This window comes from Vidua macroura, chromosome Z, assembly GCF_024509145.1.
Source record: "Vidua macroura isolate BioBank_ID:100142 chromosome Z, ASM2450914v1, whole genome shotgun sequence".
NCBI lineage: Eukaryota > Metazoa > Chordata > Aves > Passeriformes > Viduidae > Vidua > Vidua macroura.
The window spans coordinates 28,087,420-28,113,742 of record NC_071611.1 but is presented as its reverse complement, the minus strand read 5'-3'; the positions used below and the strand labels follow the sequence as shown (position 1 = coordinate 28,113,742).

Sequence of the window (26,323 nt, the reverse complement as noted above, 5' to 3'; positions counted from 1 at the left end):
AGAGGCAGAAGGTTTCCCAAGCCCAGACTGATCTTGGGACAAATGTTTGCTACAGCTGGCTTCACTCTTGAGCTTATGTGCTGCCCAGCAGTTGGTGTATCAATGTAACAGACACAGTAAGCTCCAGCATCCTATCCTAAGGTCCCAACAGCACCTTCTGAAATGAAAGTTCTGGCTGTCTGACTTGTGACTTTTATCTGTGGCTGTCAGCACTACAAGCCAGTAGGTTTTCTGTCAGGGGGATTAGAGGCTCACAGCTTCACACAGTTACCTTTGGCAACAGCACGAGAGCCTGTATCTTACCTTCCAGCCTCCAGTGGTCATGGACTCGAAGAGAGCCTGGAAACAGGCAAGTTCCACAGTGGTAAGCCAGCTGATAAGGCAAAGGGCCAGGATGCTCCCTCCCAGCTGCTGTAGCGGGAGGAGACAGGGGGACTGAGCAGAGCTTTGGAACCTGGCAAGGATTTGAAGGCCAAGTGCAGTCATGTTTTCTGATGGAGCTGGTGTGTGCTGCCCATGCTGCAGACAGGTCAGGGTGGGCCAGGCCTGTTGCCTCCACTGGGAGGAGACCACTTGTGCAAAATGTGAGTGCTGCAGGCTGCATGTGTTCTGCAGTGGCAGTACGGGTGAGTGTAGTGACTGTCTTCTGCCCAGGCTGTGCCCTCACCATTCAGAGAGGATTTCTGCCTGGAGAAGGGGCTGTTTCTGGTGAAATGCAAATGTTTGATAAGGAAGATGTAAATTTTTTTTACAGTTGTGTGTTCTCCTTCATAAATGAACAATACTACAGTTACAGCCCATGCTCAGCTAGAAAAACACATTTTTTGTCATCAATTAAGCATAATTTGACTATGCCCTCTGTGTTGCTCCAGAGTAAATAGCCTTTCAGTCCTCAGACATCTGGTGAGTGGTTGGGTTTAGTGATGCCAAGGGGAAAGGAGGACTGAAACTGGAGGACCTTTCATCATGAAACACTGAACCAAAGGAACGTGTCGGCATTGTGTTCTTTGTAGTGGGACTCTGGGATCCTCATGGGACAGCCCCTGGGTCCACCCTGCTTCCAGAAACTTTGGCAATGATGGAGGAGCCAATGGGAAAATTCTGCCAGTAGTCAAAGCTTCTGATAGCTTGTAATATCCTTAAGGGTGTTTTTATTGTACTGAGAACAAGTAACGTGTTTTTGTTGTTTGATACTCTCACCTGATAATTTAACTCAGCATTGCCCCTGTATCCTTGTGCTGGGAAAGAGATAGGACTGTTCGTTTTCCCAGGGTTACTTATGATTTTAAAACTTGCACTATATTCCTTCCCTTTGTATTTCTTCTTTCCCCCTCTCTCCAGACTGAAGTGCTGTTTCCAACTGTCCTTTTTAAAGTCATTATCCTACAGTTATTTTAAAAGTATATTATTGCCCTAATTTTTAAGTTTTCTTTTATAGTTCTTTTGAAAGTTTTAAAGTTCTCATAAAACTTCTTTAGCCTTCTGATAATGTTTACATATTTGAGAGTCAGAGTTCCCACACAATTTCATATATAAATAGAATAGTTTGCATATTTCTCTGTGGGTAGAGAGAAATGATTGATTGATCTTTGGACCAGTGTGGTTGGAGAGGTGGTAATTCCATCCTCCAATTGAGTCACCTTTGGAATTCTATAAATACCAGATGTTTGAATAAAACTGTGTCTTTTTCTCTTTTGAACTTCCCAAGCTTCTGTGTACTCACTTCGTGTCCAATAGCGACTTCTGTTGGCGCCGCGTGTGAATAACACCTGTTGGTGACGTCTTGATTAACTCTCTCTCTCCCGGCCCTGACTGCAGCCCTTGTGGACATGTCTGCTTCTATGGATTCTGTGGATATCGCCCTGGTGTTGGACGCCTGGAAAGATGTCCTGGAATGGAGCGGCCTGTCTATCTCGTGGCGGGGATTTGAGTCCCTGTTCCTCTGGGGAAGGGAACAAGGTTTTCTTTCTGAGCCGGAGGAGGCGTTCTCTAAGGAGGTGTGGCCTGGCTTGGGGGAGAACCTTGGGGGCTTTCTCGCTGCTGATGGTTACAGGGCAGGTTGTGTGCGGATGCTCCTGCTCTGGAAAGGCGTTGTTCGGCTGTTGCGGGGGTCGGAGTCCCCCAGTCAACCCGGTTCGGTGCTGAGTGATGCTGAGGGCTTTTTGGAGGGGGAGGCGGGAATTTCCCCCCACCTTTTCCCCTGGGAGGCTGCGCTGCGTGACGGATCTAGCTCTCCCGGGGTGGTCCGGTCCCTTGGCCAGCTGGATTCGAGCGGCCAGCGACTGGGCGGGGCACCGAGGGTCCCCGCGGGCCCCTCGGAAGTGGTTGGGCCAACCCCGCCTGTCCTTGCGCTGCAGGAGCTGGGGGGATTCGCCGTGCCTCTGTGCGCTTCCGGCTCTGGAGGACAGCGGGGAGCCCCTGGCTCAGCCTCCGCCTCTGTTTGAACAGGATTCGGTGACAACACTTTGTCCAAGCTGTGGTGTGTCAACTACATTTCCTCTGGGCGCGGGGGGGCCGGACTCTGCCGATCCCTCGCCGCTCTCTAGCCCGAGGCCAGCGTCACCCGCTGCTTCTGAGCCTGCGCAGCCTGGCGTGCAGGCGCGGGCGGGGGAAGCTGCCGGGGGCGGTCGTTGCCCGATTTTCGGTCGGAGCCCTCACTGGGCGGCGGGCGGCATTGCCCGCTCCGCCCGCGTGGGGCGGTGCCGGCGGTAGAGCTTCCCGTTGCGGGCGGCACCCTTTTGGGGGCCGTGGCCGGCGGCTTCTCCCCCCGCCGGCTGTGCGGGGGCCGGAGCGCGGGGTGATTACGTGCCTCTGGGAGTTGCGCCCCGCTCTCCTCCGGCGCTGGAGGAGGATGGCGCAGGGAGGGGGGGCCGGGAGGGAGCTGGGCCGACTCCGCTGCCCGTCCGTCCCGTGGATATCGGCGCTGCAGCGCTTGCGGGCGCTGCGGTGTTTAAATTTGCCGCGAATGATGCCGCAGCCGGCGGGAGACCTGTGCTTTCCCTGGACCGTGGGTCCCGGGCTGGGGATTCGTCTTCAGCTCTATGGACACTCCTTCCGTGTCAGGTCACCATGCGTCCAAGAGAGCACGGGCGATTCTGGCGTGAGGTCGGAGATAAAGTTGTTGACATGATTGATTCTGCCCCTGAGCATGGCCTCCCGCCTTACGGAGATGGGCTTTCTGGCCCTGCTGATGCTGCAAGGGGCGAAACATCGCGAGGTGTCGAGCCGACTCCCAGACAGGCATCTGTCCCTGTCCCTGTGGGGCCCACGGGACGGGACGCAGTAGGTAACGGTACCTTACTGGGTGGTCTCCAGGCGTTCCCTATGATTAGAGGTGCGGTTAACACCTGTCAGCCTTTATCGTGGAAGGCTCTGACAGAACTTGGTGATAAAGTTGGAAAATACGGTCTGGGGTCTGTTGAAGTTATACAGCTGCTTGGGGTATTTGCGGCTGACACCTTGACCCCTTATGACATTAGGAGTTTGGCTTGTATTCTTTTTCAGCCTGTGCAGTATGACATTTTGAGACCAAATGGGCTGAGTTGGCAGCCAAAGCAGTGGCTTAGAATACTACACTGGGTCAACAGGATCCCAGGTGGGTTATTAGTACTGTTGTATTGATGGGCACTGGCAATTATACTGGTCCTGATGGGCAGGTTGGTTTTGATCCCTTGGTGCTTGTTCAGTGTCACACAATAGGCGTGGCATCGTTGGTTCAGACCATAGAGACAGCTGCTCCAAAGGAGTCGTTTTGACTGTTGCCCAGGGGGGTGATGAGTCGTTCCTTCACTTTACAGAGAGGTTATCTGCCTCTGTGGAAAAGCAGGTGGTGGATCCTGAGGCAAGGAAGCTTCTGCTTAGGTACCTTGCGAGATGTAACTGCAACTCCGACTTTAGGAGAATCATAGAGGCTCTTCCTGGTGATCCTTCTATCCCTCAAATGGTGCAGGCCTGTGCAAAGGTGGGCACCTCAGGCCATAAGATAGCTGCCTTGGCTGCCGGTCTGCAGCCTGCCTTGGCTGCTCCTGTGCAGCCTGCCTTGGCTACTGCCTTGCAACCAGTCTGGGCAGTGCTGCAGGGCGGGCAGCAGCAGCAGCAGGGATATACTCAGGCCAGCAAGAAATGGGGAAAGAAGGGGCAGAAGGTCACGATTCCCTTATTTTTGTGTGGTCGGTGTGGGAGGCCAAACCATATTTCAAATGTCTGCAAGGCGACTGTTCATGCTAATAGCCAGGCTCTGCTGAGCTCGGGAAACTGGAAGGGGAGCGTGATGGGGAGACACACTCAGACACAAGCTTCTCTCCAAGCCCCGGAGCACGATGGGGAGACACACTCAGACACAAGCTTCTCTTCAAGCCCCGGAGCCAGTGAAGGTCTGCTTAGCCAGCTTGCAGCCAGTACCTGTGGCTCAGTAGGTTTTGATGTCTGCACAGCAGCAACAGTTGTCATAGATTCTGGCAAAATACACAAGGTTCCCCTGGATGCCTTTGGTCCCTTGGGTGAGGGCATGAGTGCTCTCCTTATGGGTAGATCTAGTGCCACCCTTCAGGGCATCATTGTGCACATGAGACTCATTGATGCAGATTTCACAGGACAGATTTGTGCCATGGTTTCCATACCCACCCCCCCATCACTATCCTGAAAGGGACACAAATTGTTCAGCTTGTGCCTTCTAAGCCTTCTGTTCGCAGGACAGTTGATTGGTCACAAGGTGACAGCGGCTTTGGACCCACTGGGCCGCCTCAAGTTCACTGGTCTCCTGTCCTGTCCGAAAAACATCCCGAGATGCTGTGTACCCTGTCCATCCCTGGCGCAACGCTGCCAGAGATTCATCTCCGCGGGCTTCTTGACAGCGGCACGGCTGTCACAGTTCTCTCCCTTGCCGCCTGGCCCCCAGAGTGGCCCATGGATCTGGTGGAGATGCCTATTGCAGGACTGGGAGGATACAAGTTTGGTATCCCTCATTCTCCGACTGGTCAAGCTATTGTAGAAAATGCTCATTGTACTCTGAAGTGGGTTCTTCAAAAACAAAAACGGGGAATGCAGGGTGAAACCCCGCACAGTCGGTTGGCAAAAGCTTTGTACACCATCAATCATCTTACTGTGCCACAGAATTCAAATAAACCTGTCATTTTGAATCACCACCTTTTGTTGCAGGCTTTGGACAAGATACATCTGCTTTGAGCAAAGGTCTGGGTGCGGAATTTAGTCACCGAACAGTAGGAAGGTCCCTATGACCTTATTGCTTCAGGGCATGGGCATGTGTGTGTATCCACAGATATCGGGGTACGCTGGGTACCTTCGAAGTGTGTTCGTCCTGACCTGCGACCGCAGAGACAGAATCTGGCTGGCAGGCAGAATGGAAACCGTGACCAAACTGAAAATCATCCAGTGGATGGATCATTGAGTGATGACTCAGATGCAGACCACGCGAGTGATCACTCCGATGATACCTCCACAAGTGGACATTGAATATTGTTCATTTTTCCTTTTAACATTGTTCATTTTTCTTTTTAACATTGTTAAATTTTCCCTTTCAATATTATGTTCTTTTCTTTTTCTTTTCTTTTTTAATGGAAAAAGAGTGTGATTTTGCCCTAATTTTTAAAAGTGTTAAGTTCTCTTTTATAGTTCTTTTGAAAGTTTTAAAGTTCTCATAAAACTTCTTTAGCCTTCTGATAATGTTTACATATTTGAGAGTCAGAGTTCCCACACAATTTCATATATAAATAGAATAGTTTGCATATTTCTCTGTGGGTAGAGAGAAATGATTGATTGATCTTTGGACCAGTGTGGTTGGAGAGGTGGTAATTCCATCCTCCAATTGAGTCACCTTTGGAATTCTATAAATACCAGATGTTTGAATAAAACTGTGTCTTTTTCTCTTTTGAACTTCCCAAGCTTCTGTGTACTCATTTTGTGCCAATAGCGACGTATATAGTTAAAGTAACTATCCTATCCAACAGTTCTTGGAGCTTGTCCTCCCTTCCTAGCCCCATTTTGAAGGAGAATGTAGTAAAAATGCACACTGTATTAGCATCTTTCTGCACTTCAAATTAGAGAGTGCATGGTGATACAGTTTCTTTTGGCGTTCTGTTTTCAGTCCTTTCCTAATGGTTACTAGTGCTTAATGCGATGTTTTGGGGTTTTAGTTTGATGACTTCTTTGCACGTTGCAAAGAATATTGCACTATCTGCATAGAGAGCTTGGCTCTAGTGACAGCTTAAAGCCTGGCTTTGTGTATGTGAAAGTTAGGATGGTTTTATCTAGGTGATTCTGCATTTATTATCTCTGTAGTCTTTTTGTTTGTTTGTTTTAGTCACATGCAAGTCATAAGATGTGACCACAATGCTCTGCTGTCAGCTTTTTTGCTTTTCCATGATGTCATAGTGTGACTCACAATTTTTGGGAGTGGGAGATCTAATACATTGCTTAAGAGGAGATCTGCCAAAGGTAAGTCTCCAAAGGCCTTAAAATGTCCTAAAGGAGATACAACCTATTCCTAGGAGGACAGGAAAGGCACTATGTGACTCGGCCAAACAGCTCCGAACCACTTCGTTACAGATGCCTGTTGTTTATAACACATTCAAGGTAGAGAAAATTCCACTTTCTTCCCTACCCTGTTTAATACTGAATCCAAAAAAGCAATAGATTTAAACTTTTCTTGAGTGTGTTTTAAGCAAGCTGTCACTCCATTTACATGCTGCTCTCTAGATTTTAGGGCAAATTTGAAAAGAAGTGAGGCCAAGTATATTTTGTCTCCTTTTTATTTTCACTTTTTTACAAAAAAAAAAAGTCTGACATAGTCACATCAATGAGAACAAAGCTGCGGTGTGCATTCTGACAACAAAAATCATATAAGGATTTAAAATATATTGTTTTACTGTTTGCAATAGCAGTGTTAGTTTGCTTTTACTTTTTAAATATCCCCAACACCAAATTGCTGCGCTTGAAATTCTTGAAAGTCCTCTGGGATGGTGTCTGAAAACAGGAAAATACATAAAAGTTTAGTCTCTTCTGACAAAATTAAGGAGCACTTAAATTACCCACCTACTCTCTTTTTAGGTAACATGCTTCTCTTTTGTTTCCACATTAAGAATAAACAGGGAATGTTTTCAGTTTTATCTATATACCACTGAGAAACACAAAGAGGCTAACAAGACAGTGAGTGCTACAGTGCCAGTTCACAAAGGAGTACTGTCACTCTTCAAATTACGTATCTCTGAAGACTTTGTGGCTAGCACTCTTAAATTTTTATCAATAAACACTGACCAGAAAGGCAAGATATGTGTTTGTCTTGCTCTGCATGCCAGACACATTTGTAGCATCAGCATCTCTATTTCTCATGTATCCTAATTCAACTTCCCTGTGATGGTTTCCCAGACCACAAGAAGAGACAAAAAGCATTAACCCCAGAACCAACAGCAACTGGCATAAAGACTTGAGACTTGGACAAGGGAGCTGGAGATGCATCAATGTCATAGAGCAGCTACAGTTCTGTTTGAAGCGTTATTTGCAGTTGGCCTTTGCCAGATCCCAAAACATTTTATCTGGAGAGCGACAGAGCAACCACAGAGTTAAAGCTGCAGCCAGCAATGGAGCCACAGCAACAAAACTCAATTGCATGACCTCAACTTCACTCTGATTATTTTCCCCCTGATGCAGGAGAGGTAGCTCTAAACTCAAAAAAAAAATGACATGTATAAACACACAGTATGTAGAAAAAGGGGGTAGGTCCTTTGCTTTTTGTTGAACACCTTTAAAAGGCCTGAATTTCAAGCCTTTTCTGCATAATGTTGTAACTTCTCTGATATGAAAACAGAGATACTGTGGGACTTCAGTTTTTTTTGAGTGGGTTTCATTTATTTCATGTAGCTCCTGCAGCAATGCCACTTGCCTGCTCACTGCCATGTAAGTGTGACTCAGTGGCAGCTTTGATACTTGCTTTCTGGGAAACTACAATACAGTTTAAAATACTTACCAAGTAATTTTTATTTGTAAGCACTACTGTCTAGAAGTTCCCTGTTTAACTGTGACCTCCAAGAACCAGCCTAAGTGTACTAAGTGTCCAAGTACCAGAGTCCATCAGCGTAACATGCCACAGAGTGGCAATGTCCCCTGCAGTCCTGGACTGGGCTTCTCGGATCCAGAAAGCAGACAAGGAAACTATTCCAACTTGGCTGGTAGATTATTTTCCAAAGACTGGATATGGATGCTGAGAGGAAGAGGGGCAGCTCCTTCAGCCCCAGTTCAAGTTACCTGAACTGCTACTGGGACAGAAATATCCTGAAATGATCAGATTCTGTGTGAGTGATGAAAGTTTGAGTTATTTTGTACAGTGGATGATCAAGGCTAAGCTAAAAGGCTCTTGCCCTGAGAAAAGTGAGCCAGCACACTCCCACAAAATCAAGAGCATTCCTACATGTGAGAAAAGGCATCTTATGATCTTGTCCCCTGACACACAGGACCAGCCAGCAAGTACGCAAGTGACAGTGATGCCTGATGCCTGAGCTCACTGTCTCTCTCCAGGTGTATTTCACCTTGTATTCAAAGCTCAAGGCATCTACATACACTATAGTATTAGTGTATTTATTGTGTGTGTACAGCTCTCAAGTCAGTTGGTTTTATATAACATTCCTGATTTTCTGATGACAGCTATGCCCCTCAGATAGCACATTCTCTGTAGAAGAGTGACTGCTCTGGGAGGAGCAGCTGTGTTAGTTCCTGTCTCGCTGGGCTTCCATGTTCTGCTGGTGTCAGGGGAGGTATTTTCACAGCTGTGAATAACTTGTAAAAGAAGGGCAAAGGAAAGAATGCTAAATGGCTTAAAGCATTACTACTTACTACCAGCCTTACTACTCGTTCTTCATTGTCACTTGCTAGTTGTTAGCTAAAATGGCGTAAGAACAACATTACCATTGCAGCGATATTTCAGGTTGGACCAAATAATGTTTTCCTGAGAGAAGCAGAAAACTCCAAGCCGTCCTCCACGCATCGTGGTGTCTATAGTTACACCAGAATCTGCCACTAGGTCAGAGCCTTCATAAAATCTTGCCCTTAATGAAAGCAAACAGAAGCTCTATTAGGTTGCAGTCTTTTCTAAGGCTGCAACATTCCTGAAAGTAATGTTGTTATCCACGGAGACTCTATTCTTGGACATGCTATCCCTCCCATCTAGCCCAGAGGAGAAAAACCAGTTAATGTAGCTACTGTATAGACTGGGAACTGGAGCAGTTCTGCATGCTGGCAACAGGAGGGAGGATTTTTTGAGGAGTTTCTACATATCCTAAAAAAGCTTTGGAATGTTTTTTTTTCCCTGTAGTCAGTCCAGCTGAGTGCTTTAGCTCTTGAAATTTTCCACCATCAATAGTGATAGGAGAACCAGACTAGATCAGTTGAAGAAGGCTAGATGGGTATTGTCTTCCACAGTTTGAAGTTGAACGTTTTTTGTGGGTTTTTTTTTGGTTTGGGTTTTTTGTTTGTTTGTTTGTTTTTGTTTTTTTTAATAGGAAGAGTTTCAAACAAACTTAGGATCTTAAACTTTTGAGATTTCTTTAAAAATGTGAATATGATTAATTCCAGGAACTGTTTTGCTGATCTAGCACCCTCTTGTTAGAAAACACATCAGCAAATTCCCAAATAGCCCTGTGAAAGCTGTTCCCACCAGCTTCCCAGTGTGTACTCTGTATTGAGGGCTTGAACAGGACCACACCAGAGCCAGCTGAGCTGTTTGTTGCAGCACTGCCCACATCAAGTCCTCAACCTATGGGATACAGGGTAAATGACCTGGGGGATGATGAGCCTGGAGAGCCCTGTTGTGGATGGGGATACTGCTGATACATTTCTGCATACAAGAAAAGGGCGAACAGTGAAAGGAATAAAAGTTCCTGTGTCTTTTAATAAAATAAGGAAAAAAGCCTAAATCCTCATATGTTTATGATTTTATTTACTGATTTGCTGAGGCAGTTCAAAAGTATCTGTACAATTAATAGAATTTGTTGTCTTGCAAATTTCCATGGGAGAGGCTGGCTCAAGTGACTTCCTTGAAGGCTTGGAAAACCTTTGCAAGACACACAGTGGTCTATGGCATCTGCCCTAACCAGACCACAGCAAGAGTAGACAGAGAGCTGACAGAGGCTTCCTTTAGGCCTGCCTGCCTTTAGTTTTAAAGGATTTTGTGACACAGACTGTGCTACCTTTCCCAGTCACAGGGATCATTACTTAGGCTGGTTGGAGAGACTGCAGCCATAGGAGATGTTTGCTCATGCAGCAGCTTCACTAACTTCTTGGTCTAAATGTAAGTTGCTACCTGAGATCAATTCACTACTGCCCTGTGGCTGGGGCAAAATAATTGATGGTATAAATGTTCTTAATCCATTTTAGTGTAAAAGTCAATCATGCTCACTCCAATTACCACTGAAGATCATGCTCTGCACTAGAAAAGTGGAATAATTACACCATCAAGTTTCTACAGTTTCTCAACTGCAGGGTGGTGATTTTCTTGAAGAAAAGCTGACTTACCCATATTTCTGTTCTATTATAAGGCTGAAAGACCTGAGCCCATCATGCCAGAGCAGTTAGTTTTTTGCATTTTAACATCAGCCTTGATCTACAAGTATTATTCCTGCTGATTTCTTTGCTGGATGTTGCAGAGTAAAATGTTTCATTCTGAATTCTGGGGTTTTTTCCTACTATTAGCCATTTTTTCCCCAAAAAACCCCAAAATAAGAATATATAACACACATTACAAAGCTTTGACAAACTTTCTGACTATATGCTGAGTAATGTCAAATCTATCACAAGAGGCTAATTACTTGGAAGTTAGAATCACAACTTCTAAGTGGACAACTTATTCTGTTATCCTAGAATACATAAATGAACTATCCCAATTCCAACAAAAATATTCTAAAATATCAAAATTTTAATAATTTGAAATATATTGGTTTTCAGATCAGTGGCCAGCAGTAGTAGTGGCTAGTAGTAGAAAACAAGGTATTAAAGCCAGAAAAGAGCTCATCAGGGTAAGGCACAGTTAAAAGAGACAGATGGTCCATACAAAGAGGTTTAACTTGGAATTAACTTGTAATTTAACTTGGAATTGAATTAACTAGAATTTAATCTAGGAAAAGAGCTGCAGGCTGAATTCGAAAAGTCTAATTTGTTATAAGGCTTCATCAATACAAAGCCCAGACATAACACAAATTCTCAGGGTATCATCTGAATCAGGTGTTGAGAAATTACAGTATCTGTTACTCACCTTATCTCTCTTTTCCTCTCTTACCTGATATAACCAATCTGAGGTCTGTGCTGCAAGAACCAGCGATAGGAGACTTTGTCTTTCCACCCTACATTTCGGGGGTCCTTCCACAGCAGCCTGACCTGATCATTGGTGTCCCCTGTATGCCAGAGGGAGTTGCGGAGGTGCTCGCCAGGACCTGTCTTGGATTTCACAGCCTGCAAAAATACAAGTTTCCAACACTGACCACAGAGAAAAGTCACTTTCAGGAGCCAAGATTTTTTTTTAGTGAGGAGCAGGTCTGCAGAAGCATCCTTTCTGCTACTAACACACCCCTAACTTCTGTTCTACAGCTGCAGCCACTGCCTACATGGACAAAGCGACCAGCTGAGTACCTGGACAAAGGAAAAGGAGGCAATCTGACCAGTGAGGGTCAGAGCACAATCACTGCAAAGACTAAATGCTCCAGCTGATCAGAAAGGCAAGATTATCTTCCTTAAAAAACAGGCTGTGTGGCAGCTGCCTGACTTAACAGTTTTGACAGCAGTTGCCAATAGAGAACAGCAGTCGGGCAGCACAGCTGACATGCAGTGTCTTGGCTTATGCATGGCATGATGACCTAGCCTGTGGCCAGCACATGGCAAGATGGCATAGCCAGGCTGCAGTGAGCACTGTGTCCTTAGCTAGGAGCCACCACCAGTACCTTTAGCTGAATGCCGGGCTCTGCAACAGCTCTGAAGGGAGTCGCTTGCCAGTATGTCTGTTCCGTCTGTTTCCACATTACTACATAAAAACTAGAACTGTCTTGATAACCAAAAATAAAGCCAGCATAGTCGTCATCTGTCACTGTGTTCACATGAAAAGTGCCCTCAAAGTCAACGCCGTTAAAAGCCGTGTAACCTAAGGGTACACACAAGTTAAAAACAATTCTGCACAACACATCTTCATATTCTCAGCATTTTCTGCTGTAAAAATTGAATCTCAGAAGAGACTACATACCAACAGCAAGGCCAGGATCACTGTTCATAGTCTGCACAATTTCCATACCCTGTAAGGGTAAATTCAGGGTGGTTAGCATGTGTGTCAAGCTGGATTGGCTAAACCTTTTCTGGTCTCCCTCTAGCACCTCCTTCATCCCTCGCTTCTGTTTGCTTACAACATATCTGTGCTGCTTGTAGCTCCAAACTAAAATCAGTGAGAACTATAATCAAATAGTAATGTTTCAGCTTCTTGCACAGCTTGAGTCGGGAATATTTTGTTGGCTTTCCTAGTGCAGAATTAGTCATACCGGTATTTTGATACTTTCTTTCCCTACCACAATTTTCTGGAAATCTGAATCTGGCCAAAACTGGGGTGCAGGGGAAGAGGGAAGAGGGCTGTGGGAGGAAGAGAGTTTATCCTAGGCCTAGCTCATACAGTTGGATCACAGAGTTCAGGATTAAACTGACTGTCAGGACTGTGTTAAGGAAGATGCATACACCCCAGCTGGCTTGGCAGAGACTTTTGCAATGGGAAAAAAACTGCATGTTCCCTGTGACTTATAACACATTAGTCTCCTGAAGGCTAAAATTTGTTAGTGTAAATAAGTTACTGGACTCCATCTAGGAGTACTGGACTGCTGCCCAGTACAGCACTCTGGGGTCCCAGCACAGGGACATGGACCTGTTGGAGCAAGTCCAGAGGAGGTCACAAAGATGATCAGGGGGATGGAGCACCTCTGCTATGAAGACGGGCTGAGAGAATTGGGGTTTTTCGGCCTGGAAAAGAGAAGGCTTTGGGATGATGTAATTGTGGCCTTCCAGTACTTGAAGGGAGCCAACCAGAAAGATGCAGAGGGAGGGATATTTTACCAAGAGCATGTAGTGACAGGACAAGGGGCAATGGATTCAAACTAAAATCAAGTAGGTTTAGATTAAGTATGAGGGGAAAAAGTTTTACTGTTAGGGTTGTGAGGCACTGTAACAGGTTACCCAGAGATGCTCCAAATCTGTAAGAGAGTTCAAGGCTGGCTGAAGCTTTCAGAAACCTGGTCTAGTGATGTGTGTCCCTGCTTATGGCAGATTGGGGTTGGAATGAGATGATCTTTGAGGTCTCTTTCAACCCAAACCATTCTATGATCCTATGAAATGCTATGTTATTTAGCACATCAGACTTTTAAATTACAGGAATGATTAATGAAACTTGTTTGCTACAGAAATATTTCAACAGGGTAACACATGTCTGCCTTCTGGCAGCAGTAAAATCCACCCAGAATAACTTGGCAAGCATGTAGCTCTTTTAGAGTATTTGGAACATCAATTATGATAGCTTGAAGGCTATCCTTCATTATTACTCCTGAAAATATTCTACTAACCAACACCTTCCACTTTTCATGTCTGCCAGAGGTCCAGCAATTACAGAGCTAATTTTATTGTGGTTTTCAAATTATCTTTCTCAGACAGGCAGGAAAGATCAAGTGACCAAGAAAGACCATTTTTACCTGGTTCAGAACCACCCAGTTGGGATCAATCTGTGCATCCCCCTCTGGGTCCAACACTACTGTCTGATAGGCCCTGAAGTCTGTCAAGGTGATCTCTGCATTTTCAGGGCACACATCGATCCGATCAATCACTGTGTCCTGGTCAAAATCAGACTCACAGACATCGCCAACTCCATCACCTGAATGCATCAGAGAAGGAAAAGGAGATTTATGGTGCAGCAAGTAGTCACATCTGCCCCATCCATGGAATTAGGGCATCCATGAAGCAGGCAAAGCATCAGCCCTGCTGGCTGTAGTGACTGAGAAAGTGCCTCTGTTTTGGCTAAAGGGCTTCCGAGTGCTGCTGTTATTCCTGGGATGAGTGTATGCATTGGTAATGACAGTGCTGCATCCTGGTGCACACAGTCTGGAGATGAATGCGGTGCCTGAGAATCAAAATGGCTCCTTAAGAGCCATCTTACCATTATCATCTTCCTGCCCCGGGTTGGGGACCAGCCTGCAGTTGTCAGGGCCCGGAGGCAAGAGGTCAGGAATACCGTCATTATCATCATCGTCATCACACTCATCACCCAGCCCGTCCTTATCTGTGTCCAGCTGGGAGCTGTTAATAATGGTAGGGCAATTGTCTGTGCTGTCCTGGTGCCCATCACCGTCGCTGCAAGCACAGAAACAAAAAAGAAATGGTATGCCAGTATCAGTTCCTGCCTCTGCACAAGAAACAGAACAGAACCTGAGGGGGAAACACACCAGTGGCAGCTCTGGAGCTGGAAGCAGACCAGTGGACAACACATCCTGTTGCTCAGGTGGCTAAACTGCAAGGAGAGCAGGAACAAAGAGACTCAGATAAGATAAGATGGCAGGAAAGCAAAGGAGCCAGGAACTAAAAAAAGGTTCCAAGCCAGGAGCTAAAAAAATATTCAGGGAAAAGAAAAATAAGCCTTAGACGGTGTGGGAAACATACTGGAGCCCAAGACCCCAGTCAACATCCACTCCTGAAGGGTGTGTAAGGCACATCCAACAAGTGCAGTGTCACCAATCAAGAGGCACTCAGGAGACAGCAAGAGCTGGACACCTTGTGTCCCTTGTCTTATGTGCACATGTGTCTTGGTGCTCATGAACATGCAGGTGTGAGTGTGAATGAAGCTTTATGAGAGTCTCTATGTGAGCACCTGAAATCAGACTTACTTAAAAACAAGCATTGTTCTCACCCTCCTGCATAGCAAGTTTTTTGTAGTGGACTTGGCACTGCTACATTAGTGCTTGGACTCAATGGTCTTGAAGGTGTTTTCCAAACTGAATGATTGCCATCCTGCAGGAGGGACATACAGTAAGAAATAGAAGAGAAAGTCTGTAGCTCCTTTCAGGTCATGGCTGCATCAGCTGGTCACAGGGAAGTGCCACCAAGCACAGGGACACAGACTCCAGAAGACGGTTCAAGAAGTTATGGGGTGGCTACCTAACTTCTCCATCCCAACTGTTAAGTGCATCCCTGAAAAAAAACTGCTTGAAGTATGGTGTATTTTGTACACCTACTGAAACCAAATTGCTTTCTAGCAATAAGCAGGCATGTTTTCCCTCAGTGGCTTCTTGTTAGTGCAGGTGGAGCAGAAATGACCTGCAGCCAAATTAAAGTCATGCTATGGCTTATAGGTAGGAATATTCCCAAATACCTCTCCCTGCTTAAGAAATGTGCTTTAATTTTAGGTCAGAGTAATCAATGTTTGTACAATATTGAGATAAAATGCAATAAGCACCATACGTGTGTATCTACTCAAGGTTAAGCATGCTTCACACACATTAGTGAATTTTATTGGTGGGGTCGGGGGGAAGTTCTTTTTTAAAACAAGAAAAAGAACAAAGACATATCAATTTAAGAGTAAAATGCTGATGGCCCTGGCAGCTCCTGGCCCAAGACTGGGAATGATCCCTGCAGAGACATGTAAGTGGGTTCCTTGCAGGTCCCTTCACAGAGGGAGCACCCACCAATGGCTCTGGGGTGAAACCCTGCAGCTGTCTGTGGCTGATGAAAGGCTGTGACAGCACAGGATTTGTCATTTCCCTTGTCTCTTGCTGTGAGGTGCATGTGGGAGAACCTGCCATCCCTTAAGCTGGTTATGCAGAAGCTGCTTCCAGACAAGTGATGCAATTTGTCATGGAACGTGCTCCTGTGAATGCCCAAGGCACATGAAAGCTATAGACAGAGGATCCTTGCCAGTCTTGCTGTGCTAAAGCAAAGGGGTTGCTCTGCAAGTGTTATACACTAGATAATAAAATTTTGGTTCTGCAAAGAACACTAGGTTCTTAAGGAAATACACAGAGCCCTTACTGTGAAATTTCTGCTAAGGAAGCACAGAAATAAAAGAGGAATGAAAAATAAAGCAAAAAAGGAAAGACATTTTCTCACTAAGAAGCTCTGAGCAGTGCTCTGGGTTTTACAGCCAGAGAGCTGCTTGAATGTCACTTCCACAGGAACTCAGAGGAAGCCTGTGTGAATGGCTATAAGGGTGAAGGCGCCGTAAGTGTACTACCACAGGGAAGTGAACAAACAAGGCTAATAAATCTTAACACTGTTCTTGAAATAACAACTCTCAGGAATTAAATCCAGGCTAGCCTGAGGGATTACAGCTCTCCAGGAATCAGCAGCATGCTTCAGCTCAGGATGGGCCTCTCTCACAGCATACCTGTCCTGATTGGTATCACAGGAATCCCCAACCAGGTCATTGTCGACATCCGACTGCAAAAGGGAAGAGAAAGTTCCACTATCAGCTGTCAAGAGCATCTATTTGCAGGATTAAATCAATACACAACCAAATCAAATAGAACTAAAATAAAAGTATAAAGAGACATTCGTTTTACATAATATATTTTCTCTTTTACATCATCCATCTAACTAAAAATTCAGTTTTATTAAAGAAAAAAGACAGTGAATAAACATGGTTAAACTTAATTGAAGAGTTCAAGCAAGATTCCTCTGCTACTGAAAATAAGTATTTCTCATTTCTAGCCAAGGTTTATTTCTTAAGCATCTTTAAAAATCTACTATGTTTCTCTATAGTTTCCAACATTTTTCATTAGTCACAGGTGAAATCAGAATTCCAACACATAGAAAGTTACAATGACTTCTCACCTAGCAGCACTGAAAGTTTTGATAAGTAAAGACACCAGGATTTTTGTCCTGATTAAAGAAATACCAAGCATCACTAAATCACACCCCTGTGTACAGTTTGGCATTGAACTCTGTGGAACTGGAGCATATTTCAGAGCATGAGAGTAGAAGATACATGCTGGGCAGAGGTCCCAACAACATCCCGAACAGTGAGAGTATAACTGGTAGCTCCCCCTTCTCACATCAGGAAAGTCAGCAGGTCTGTAAAACTCTCCTGAATACCTAGATATATACTATATTATATTATCCAGGAAATACACTTTATTATTAAAATATAAACACTATGGCTGCATAGGTTGCTTCATTCTCTTGCAGCTTTTTAGGCTCAGCAGTCCCTGTCTCTTAACAAGAATAGTTTTTCCTTCTGCCTGCTAACCTGGTTTGGGTTGCTGATTGTAGGGCAGCTGTCACAGGCATCACCAACACCATCATTATCTGTGTCCTCCTGGTCTTCATTGGGGATCCTCTGACAATTATCCAAAAGGTTCTTAACACCTAGAGTGAAGTGGATTGTGTGTTAAAGACAATTCCCATATTTGTCCACACTGGACAATATAAACATTAAAACAGTAAAGACACTATTCCTTTTCAACAACTACTTAATCCTGCAATGATATTATAAGCCTGCACAGTAAATCTTTCTTATGTGTGCATCACTCTTTTAATAGTAGTTAGGAACATCTTGCTAAAGCACAGCTGTCCACCCCATCACACTCTTTAATTACACACAATTAATTCTATCCTGTTCCTCTGTTGCACTTACAGGATGGGACATTTAATTTTTTTAATTACATTTGAAGGGGTGTGATTTCTTTCATTTTTTTCAAGCCTCCTACAGCAATGAAAATAATATGTTATGTAGCTCTGGGCCTAGTATAACAGAGCACTGGAAACTCTGCTTCCAGTGACTGGCAGCAGCTGGATGCCCTGGAACATTTATACCTTTAAGGAAATGCTGAATGATCAACAACCTTAACTTCTACATGAAACATGGCTTGGTTTCTCTGTTAACAGTGTACAGCGCTTCCAATGCAGCCTAAGATATGTATTAACTAAATTAAAAGGATGAAAACCACAAGTTTCATGAAGAAAGACTATGTGTTACAGCTGGTGACATGAAATCTCCTAATCTCCACAAGTTTCATGAAGAAAGACTATGTGTTACAGCTGGTGACATGAAATCTCCTAACATGCAGCACACTCTGGGAAAACCTGAATGACATCAGAGAAGCTCAAAGTGAAAAATCACCAACCATCTCCATCCATGTCATCATCACATGCATCGCCTTTCCCATCACCATCTGTGTCCCTCTGGTCATTATTCAGGACATTACGGCAGTTGTCACAAGCATCTCCAAAGATATCTTGGTCACTGTTTCTTTGGTTAACATTAGGAACTAAGACACAGTTATCCTGCAAGAGAGACGGAATCAGACATCAGTCATGCCATGAATCTTTAATTTCTACTTTAGTTGATTTATAAAACTCTTGTATTTATTTCTAATTAAAAAAAAAAAAAGTGTGAGCAGTTTTGACATTTTATGTCAATATTAGCTCTGGATCAGATTTCACTTGCTCCCTCAAAGGTCTGATTTGAACCACACTGTGGGAACCCTAATCACAAACACACAGCACCATAAGGCTTTACTTATAACCTTGATTTCTGATTCTCATTTTGTATGGGTGCATGGTGAGGAACCTGTTTTGGTACAAGAGCTTTCTCATGTGGTCCTTCTCAAAAGCTGCAGTTCAGAGACTCTGACAAGGTTTGCAGACGCTCTCAGTGAAAGGCCATTGCTCCTCTGGTACAGACTAGCTGGAAACTGGGAAAAGAACTTCTTGATGCAAAAAGGTACCACTTTTTGTTTGGTTTTGGTGGGTTTGTTTCAAACAAGCTGCTATTGACTTCTAAAGTCCACCAGGAGGTATATGGAGAAAATTTTATTTCAAAGTGGTATAAAATTTCTATACCTATCCAGCACACCCATGACCTCCTCCTATTGTACATAGAGAACCACAATAGAAACAATATAAAAGTTACTTGATTGTGAAGGTGCTGAACCTGCAAATAGATTTAAAATTGTAGGAGGATTATCTTTTTTTCATTTTAGAGCATTAATAAAATTAATTGATTTAAGCTAGCACAATTTAGTGTGGAACTCTGTAGCAAAACAGCCTGAGACAGACCCTCTGTGACTGCTAGTCTGCCCTAGCTCCAGGTGGACATTTGTACTCTGGGTAACATATTCTTATGGCTTGGAAGCACATTAAGCAGTATCAGTCAATGATCTTAATATGGAACAACAGTTGGCTTGTAAGAATACAGGGTGAAAACAAAGCAACTTTTCCAATCTGAATGTATCCTCTAATATATTTTGCTGTGTGTACCCACATGGAAACCTCTTCTGCTTTGTGGACACGATCCAAAGCTTTTTCAAGTTATTGGCAAGACACACATTCATTTATGTGGGTTTTGGATCCCTGATGAAATGTGTTGTCAGGTCAACCTGCTCTTTAAATAGAAAGATGTTAATGCAAGTAATGTTACTGAAGGTCATGCTGTGGGAAAGTGTGACAGAAGGACACAAGCTCTATACAAAAAGCTTTAGAATTAAATGATAAGAGGTAGTAACAGAGGATACAAAGGTGGGGTTTAAGGCTGTGTGGTTTAAGTCTTGTAAGAACAAGCATTACATAAAAGTAAAAGAATTTAAGAGGGTATGACAATGAGGGGTATGTAACAATCTCTGGCAAACAGTAATGAGTCAGATTTCAGAATCACTTCCCATTGCAGTAGTGGGAAATCCTTCTGTTGGCACAGACCCCTGCATCCTGATCTACACACAGCACCTGCTCATTGGGAATGCCATCTCCATCTGCATCGTCATCACAGGCATCTCCAATCCCATCACCATCAGCATCTTCTTGTCCAGAGTTTGGGACAAATCTGCAATTGTCCTAAGCAGAAAAAGAGACAAGTCTGATGTTCTATAGGTAAGCTGGATGCCTTAATAATTTGAATGACTTTTTGCTATTATGAATGAAAATTAATCACCAAATTAAACAGAATTCAATCACCTGAATAAAAGATGAATACATTGAGTCATATTTCTTATAGTCTTCCTCTTTATCCTTTCATACTTTGAATTATTATAGAATTAGGAAAGCGTTTCTTACCTTTCTGCAGTTTTCAGCAGAGCATGAGAGTTCTTCATTAGGGTAGCCATCAATGTCAACATCTTTTCCACAAACATAACCATCACCAGCCCAGCCAATGCCACACTATCAATAAAACATCATGGTAGTACTATCAAAAGGTTAGTGAGTCACTGTAGAAATATTCAAGAAGGAAGACTCACACCAGTCTTGAAAACAGCAGCATATGGAAGTCATGGCCAGATACTGAAGTACAATGAGATATAGAGAGCTTGAAACAGAAGTTTTCTTTCCACATTGAGAGATGCTGCAGTGTATCCAGACATAGCTAGAAAGAGCTAGAACTTGATGTCAACTAGAATGTATGCCTGCCACACCTAATAATCTCAGTGGGAGCTATAGATTTCTTATAGACACTGTCCAGGAACTAATCTTGGCTCCTCAATGGCAGGTTGAGTAAAAGAAAAGAGCAACTAGGTGGAGTATGCACCTAGCATCTTGTCAAGGGGCACATGGTTAGATGGGATGACTGTGTTTTGTTCAGTATCACAAGAACACATCTGCAACTAGAAGAAGTTTTAAGAGAAAACTGCATTAGTGATTAGTAAGTTTGCATCTGCAAAACAAATGCATCTGCACACAAGTTTCTCCTAGTCAATTAAATTATTACTGTTTCAAACCAACACATCATTTGAGTCGAAGACGTATGCAAAGAACTACATGTCAAAATCTGGCCTTCCCTTAAAACCAGGACTTGCCTACTACAAGTATCTAGACATCTTCCCATTACAGCATGGACTTAAAATATCCTAGATTATTTATCTTTGAAACAGATGTACTTAAAAATGAGACCAAAGCAAGTGCCAGCAAAAGCATGCACTGTATCCAAATTTAGGACACAGGATTAGTCTCTTGCTTTATGTTGCAAGATGGAAAAACGAATATACTTCAGTATACTCTTAGAGTGGAAGTTCATATGCTACTTATGCTCTTCTGCTCCCATAGCTGGTCAGCCCCATACAACCTCCCTGTGCCTGGAATCTGTCATCTCACTTTAAAAAACATAGTCTCTATCAGCCAGCAAATACAGGCACGTTGGCTATGCAGAGAGGATCCTTACTCACAGCTATGTAGCTGAGCACCAGGAGAGGAATTTGTCCTTGTGATGTCTTATGAAGAGTGACACTTGACAGTCTTTTCTGAGGAGACTACAGAAAGTCTACAAAAGTGATTCCTAAAGATCTAATTACACAGACACAGTGAATATGATACATTAATATGGCTGCTTTACAGACATATGGCAAGAACAAAACAATTGCAAGCCAGTTTTCACAGCTGGTCTTGGCCAGTGTGCCACAATTGGTAGAACATCCAACTGTACAAAATGACCACAAAGTCTTTCTCATTTCCAGCCTAAAATGGCTGGATTTCACTGTAAAAATGCACAAATTAATGAACTCACAATACATGTCACCTCTCCTCTCCTCTCCTCAATACATTGGGCATGGATGCTGCATGGATTGAGTGCTTGATTCCTACAGCTCCGTTCAGCTTGGCATCCCCTGGTTTGGTCTCCTGTATATCCTGGTTTGCACTGGCCACAGTGGTAAGACCCCTGTAAGAAGAAGAAGTCACCAGCCAGCCTTTTAATGGTATTTTTTTCCTTTTTCAAGCAAGCACAAGAGCAAGATTCAAGTCAAGTCATACTGTTTATGCTGTGCAAATGTACTTTTTCATCCACTGAGGCCTCTTGTACTGTGAACAAACGTTACTCTCTGCAGGAAAATTATATTTGGCTCCCAGAGTGCGTGGTAGAAAACATACTCAACTCTTGTCTGTTTAGACCAGTGTTTTATTAAGCCAAAGAAAAGTCACATAGCAGCAAAAGCTTCTACATGATGCCTTGTCCTTGCCAGCACCACCCTGCACTGCTTCCAGGTGGCTGAAACTTTATGCAAAACTCAAAGCAGCAGCTGATTAATCAGGCTGGATGAAATTATTTCACTGTAAAGCACACCTATCGGTTTATCTAAAGGCAACTGGGCATAAATTTTAATCAAAGAGAGACAAGAAAGTTCATCATGTCTTTGTCCCATTTTATTTTTAAGCTGAAATATTTTTAAGCCAATTTGATCCAAATTTTCTTCTTCAGAAAAGAATTCTGTATCTGAAGACATAGCCATCCTCATTTACACTGCAATAAGAACATCCATGTAAGTTTTTGTCATGGTTTACCATGACACATGCATATGTATTTCATATGTATTACTCTCTAGAGTAAACAAACACAAAGGAGCTAAGCCAAGGAATCCCATTATGTGCTGGGCTAATCACCATAAGAGATATAAACAGATAAATAGATCTTTAAGCATCCAATGTGGCTTTTGTCTCTGTCTCACATTCTTGTAGACCTGTAACTTAAGACATAAAAGTTAATTGAGAAAAATCTTTTTATCTTATGGAGAATAATTATTTTTTGACATGTCAAGGGACAGAAACGGGCAGATCTTGGACAAACATGTGCATCCAACCATTGGTGAAACTGAGGTGCTTCACACAACTTCACTCTTCATGTACAAAGTCTGTTGGAAGAACTGTCAGGACTGTTGTAGTCCACCATCACAGAGAAACCTACTTACTGCTCAGACTGGCATTATTTATCCCTATTTTTTATCCCTATTCCTAACTTTGCTACAAATTTTAAATCTGTTCTGTCTGCATACTTTCAGTATGAAGATGAAAATAAACAGATGACTGAAGAGTAAAATAATCCTTGAGTGATGCAAATGGTATGGCTTATTTAAAACACACCAGCCTGTGCACTTTATCCTAAAGGACGCCAGGGTAGTATATTCTGGAGTCTGCTGAATTTGTTTGGTATATATCCTATATATCCTATATCAAGCTCTGGTATGCATGAAAATAGCTTCTTAGGCAGCATTTCCAGACCAGACTGTTTCTGAAGGGATACAGGATTAGAAACCCCCCACTGCTCTGTTTGGACAGATGGCAGGACACTTGGTGCCTGCCCTCTGCAGACAGGGCCCAATGGCTTCCCAAAGAAGTTGCATGTCTAGTCATGTAGCAAGATACAAAATGTGACAGTAAATGTTCTAGATATTAAAAAAAAAAAAGATACAAACATACTGAACAATGAAAGCAGCCCTAAGAGAACAAGGTTATTCTCAAGGAAAGTTAACATTGAACACAAATGGTAGCCTCAACAATACCTTGCTGCAGAAAGGACCACCTTTACACCTGAAGGATACTTTTAACCTTTCTCCTGCTAGGAAGAAACCCTGTGGCATGTCCAGGACAACAAGGAGATCAGGCCCAGCCAGCACAGATTTATGAAAGCTGGGTCCTGCTTGTTCTGTAACCTGCTCAGTGGATGAGCCTCTGACACCATTTCCCACAGCGAGCCCCTGGGGAGTCTGGCAGCTGATAGCTTGGGCAGGTGCGCTGTTTACTGGGTGAAAGACTGTCTGGATGGCTGGGCCCAGAGAGTGGTGGTGAATGGAGTTACATCCAGCTGGTGTTCAATCCTGTGTTCAGTCCAGTTCAGTGTTCATCCACGTTTTCAGTCACCAGTGCTGTTCCCCAGGGCAGCTCCACAGGCCGGGGCAGAGTGGCTGCAAAGCTGCCCAGTGGGAAGGGACCTGGGGATGCTGACTGACAGCAGCTGAACGTGAGCCAGGGTGTGCCCAGGTGGCCAAGAAGGCCAATGGCATCCTGGCCTGGATCAGCAATGGTGTGGCCAGCAGGACCAGGACAGGGATTGTCCCCCTGTACTGGGCACTGGTGAGGCCACACCTCGAGTGCTGTGTTTAGTTTTGGGCTCTTCACTACAAGAAAGACACTGAGGTGCTGGAATGAGTCCAGAGAAGGGCAGTGGAGGTGGTGAAGGGTCTGGAGGACAAGTCCTGTGAGGAGTGGCTGAGGGAGCTGGGGTTATTTATCCTGGAGAAAAGGAGCCTCAGGGAAGACCTTATCACTCTACAAGTACCAGAAAGGATGCTGGATGGGGTTCAGTTTTTTCTCCCAAGTAAGAAGTGATAGGACAAGAAGAAATGGCCTCAGATCCTCAGGCCTCCTCAGGTCAGGGGAGATTAAGATTGAATATTAGAAAGAATTTGTTTACACAAAGAATTGTCAAGCATTGAAACAGGCTGCCCAGGGAAGTGGTGGACCCACTATTCTTGAAAGTGTTCAAAATAAGTGTGGATGTGGCACTTGGTAAAATAGTATAGTGGCAGGATTGTCAGTGCTGTGTTAAGAGCTGGACTTTGCCTTAAGGGTCTTTTCTATCATAAATGATTCTATGATCATGTGATTCTATGTCCAGCTTGCTTCATAGCATTAAAGTAGCTGTATGCCCTTCTTATTGGATCCTAACATCTTTCAAAACATTTTTATTTCTCCTATGCTTGCTTTCCTGTTTTTAATATACACAGGCATTAACAGTCTTGTACCAATTTCAGCTCTCTTTGTTTCCATTTATTTAGAGGGATAGCTGTTACTCTGTGCATAACTCCTAAAAAGAAGGCAACAAGCAGGGAACAGCTTGTTTCCACAAGCTGTTTTCTCTCCTCTCAGGAGGCAGGAGATAAGGGAAGCAAAGGTTTAATCTTTCAGAGGAGGTTTCTTGCAATAACATACCCATAAACACATATCACTTGATGGCATGGAGAGAAGAGTTCCTGCTCTTCAGGGAAAGTGATAAAGATACAATTCAGATGAATGTGTTCATGACAAATCAAGTATTGACTTCTTTATTATTAACTAGGAAAAGAGAAAAAGCTTCTTTGATTTATAAGAAGAAAAAAAATCTGTATTATTAATTGCTCTTTCATCAGACCCATAAATCCAATCCTAGCCTCATGGAATTTTTAAAACAATCGATTTTTTTAAAGGCGTAAATGAAAAGACGCTTACCAAAGTGTTTATGCAATGGGAATTCGGAACACAGAGTCCAAGTCCTCCATTCTGACATTCATCAATATCTAAGCAGACCTAGCAATAAACCAAATCCAGAAATAATAAAATTAATGTGTTGAGATCAAAGACTGAAGAAACAGCACTGAAGTTTAATCACCAGTTTAAGACTAGAAAAGAGATGTAGCCTCTCCTGAAACTGCTCTCAGAATGTCACAACATATCCACAGGCTAACTTTCCAAACCCTAAAGAAACAGAGAATTTCAACTTTAGGATGTGCTCTGGTTCACGCAGAAGAGTTTACACCAAAACTGTGTTCCCATTCTAGAGTGCTTACAGAAATATGCAAAAATATTACAGTAAAATAGGCCTTTTTAAGTTTTCTTTCTAGTTCAAAGCCAGACTCCCTGAAGAACTCCCTGAAGTTGATCAGAGATACTTACAAATATGACATTTTTTCTTGTCTCTATGCCAGTCGTGAGTATTAGATTGTTAATACTCCCATCTAACTGAAACACTCTGAGCTCTGCCTAACAGCATAAGGCAATTATGGAACAACTGAAAAATAAATACCATTCAATACAGATGCACTGCTAATATAAAAGCAGCACTTTACAATAGAATTTGTCATGGTGCTGCCACTCACCTGCTTATTGCTCTTGGCATAGCTGAGTCCTATCCCTTGCACAGTTTGTCCCGTATATCCTGGAGGACAGGTCTCACATCTGAAACCTGGAGCAGTGTTCACACATCGCACGCCAGGGAAGCAAGGGTTGTAACGACACTGCCAAAGAAAAATGAACCAAGCACATATTCGTGCTTCAGTAACATTCAGACTCTGTGCATACAGACCTCTCACCAAAGGCAATGCTACATGCAACACCTGTATGTCCTCTGTTCAGAGAGGGCTTAGAGAGGAAACGGTCTCTGCAGGTATTTCTGACCTCAGTAAGTCTTCAGCTATCTCTGTAATTTAAATAAAATTTGCAACCTTCCATTACAGCCTGTAGTTGATGTCCAAAACTCTCATCCTGAATCCTTCCATTAGCTGGGAAGATTCAGATCCCTTGGAGGCTGAAGGGTCCAGACCACAATATCGGGAAAGCCACATAACTCCATGCCTCCAAACACCCCTTCTAATGTGTTTTGTACACACAGAGGTGGCAGTAGCATTTTCCTTCATTTATATTTGGACAAATCTTATAGCCAGTAGGAATCCAAACATAAGCCAGATAAGCAGGATATGTCAGTGGCATCCACACATTTCTAGACCAGAGGCCCACAGACAATCCTTGGAACTTCTCCCAAAACATCCCATGTCCACAAAATCACCCTTGGCCTGAAGGCACC

General features: G+C 43.6%; 1 protein-coding gene across 3 annotated transcripts in view; it reads right to left on the bottom strand.

The window, feature by feature from the left end:
* Positions 1 to 6,749: 6,749 nt before the first annotated feature.
* THBS4 (thrombospondin 4) overlaps positions 6,750 to 26,323 on the bottom strand; it is a 47,890-nt gene continuing 28,316 nt past the window's right edge. For all 3 annotated transcript variants that reach the window (XM_054002940.1, XM_054002941.1, XM_054002939.1), the window contains exons 8-22: positions 25,620 to 25,757; positions 24,973 to 25,050; positions 21,500 to 21,652; positions 20,059 to 20,163; positions 19,732 to 19,839; positions 18,135 to 18,294; positions 17,258 to 17,376; positions 16,397 to 16,449; positions 14,177 to 14,370; positions 13,716 to 13,894; positions 12,236 to 12,284; positions 11,940 to 12,136; positions 11,282 to 11,454; positions 8,917 to 9,056; positions 6,750 to 6,981 (exon numbers count right to left, since the gene is read on the bottom strand). In XM_054002940.1, coding sequence (XP_053858915.1) covers positions 6,920 to 6,981; positions 8,917 to 9,056; positions 11,282 to 11,454; positions 11,940 to 12,136; positions 12,236 to 12,284; positions 13,716 to 13,894; positions 14,177 to 14,370; positions 16,397 to 16,449; positions 17,258 to 17,376; positions 18,135 to 18,294; positions 19,732 to 19,839; positions 20,059 to 20,163; positions 21,500 to 21,652; positions 24,973 to 25,050; positions 25,620 to 25,757 — 1,908 coding nt within the window. In that variant the 3' untranslated portion in view covers positions 6,750 to 6,919. The remainder of the gene's footprint in view (positions 6,982 to 8,916; positions 9,057 to 11,281; positions 11,455 to 11,939; positions 12,137 to 12,235; positions 12,285 to 13,715; positions 13,895 to 14,176; positions 14,371 to 16,396; positions 16,450 to 17,257; positions 17,377 to 18,134; positions 18,295 to 19,731; positions 19,840 to 20,058; positions 20,164 to 21,499; positions 21,653 to 24,972; positions 25,051 to 25,619; positions 25,758 to 26,323) is intronic.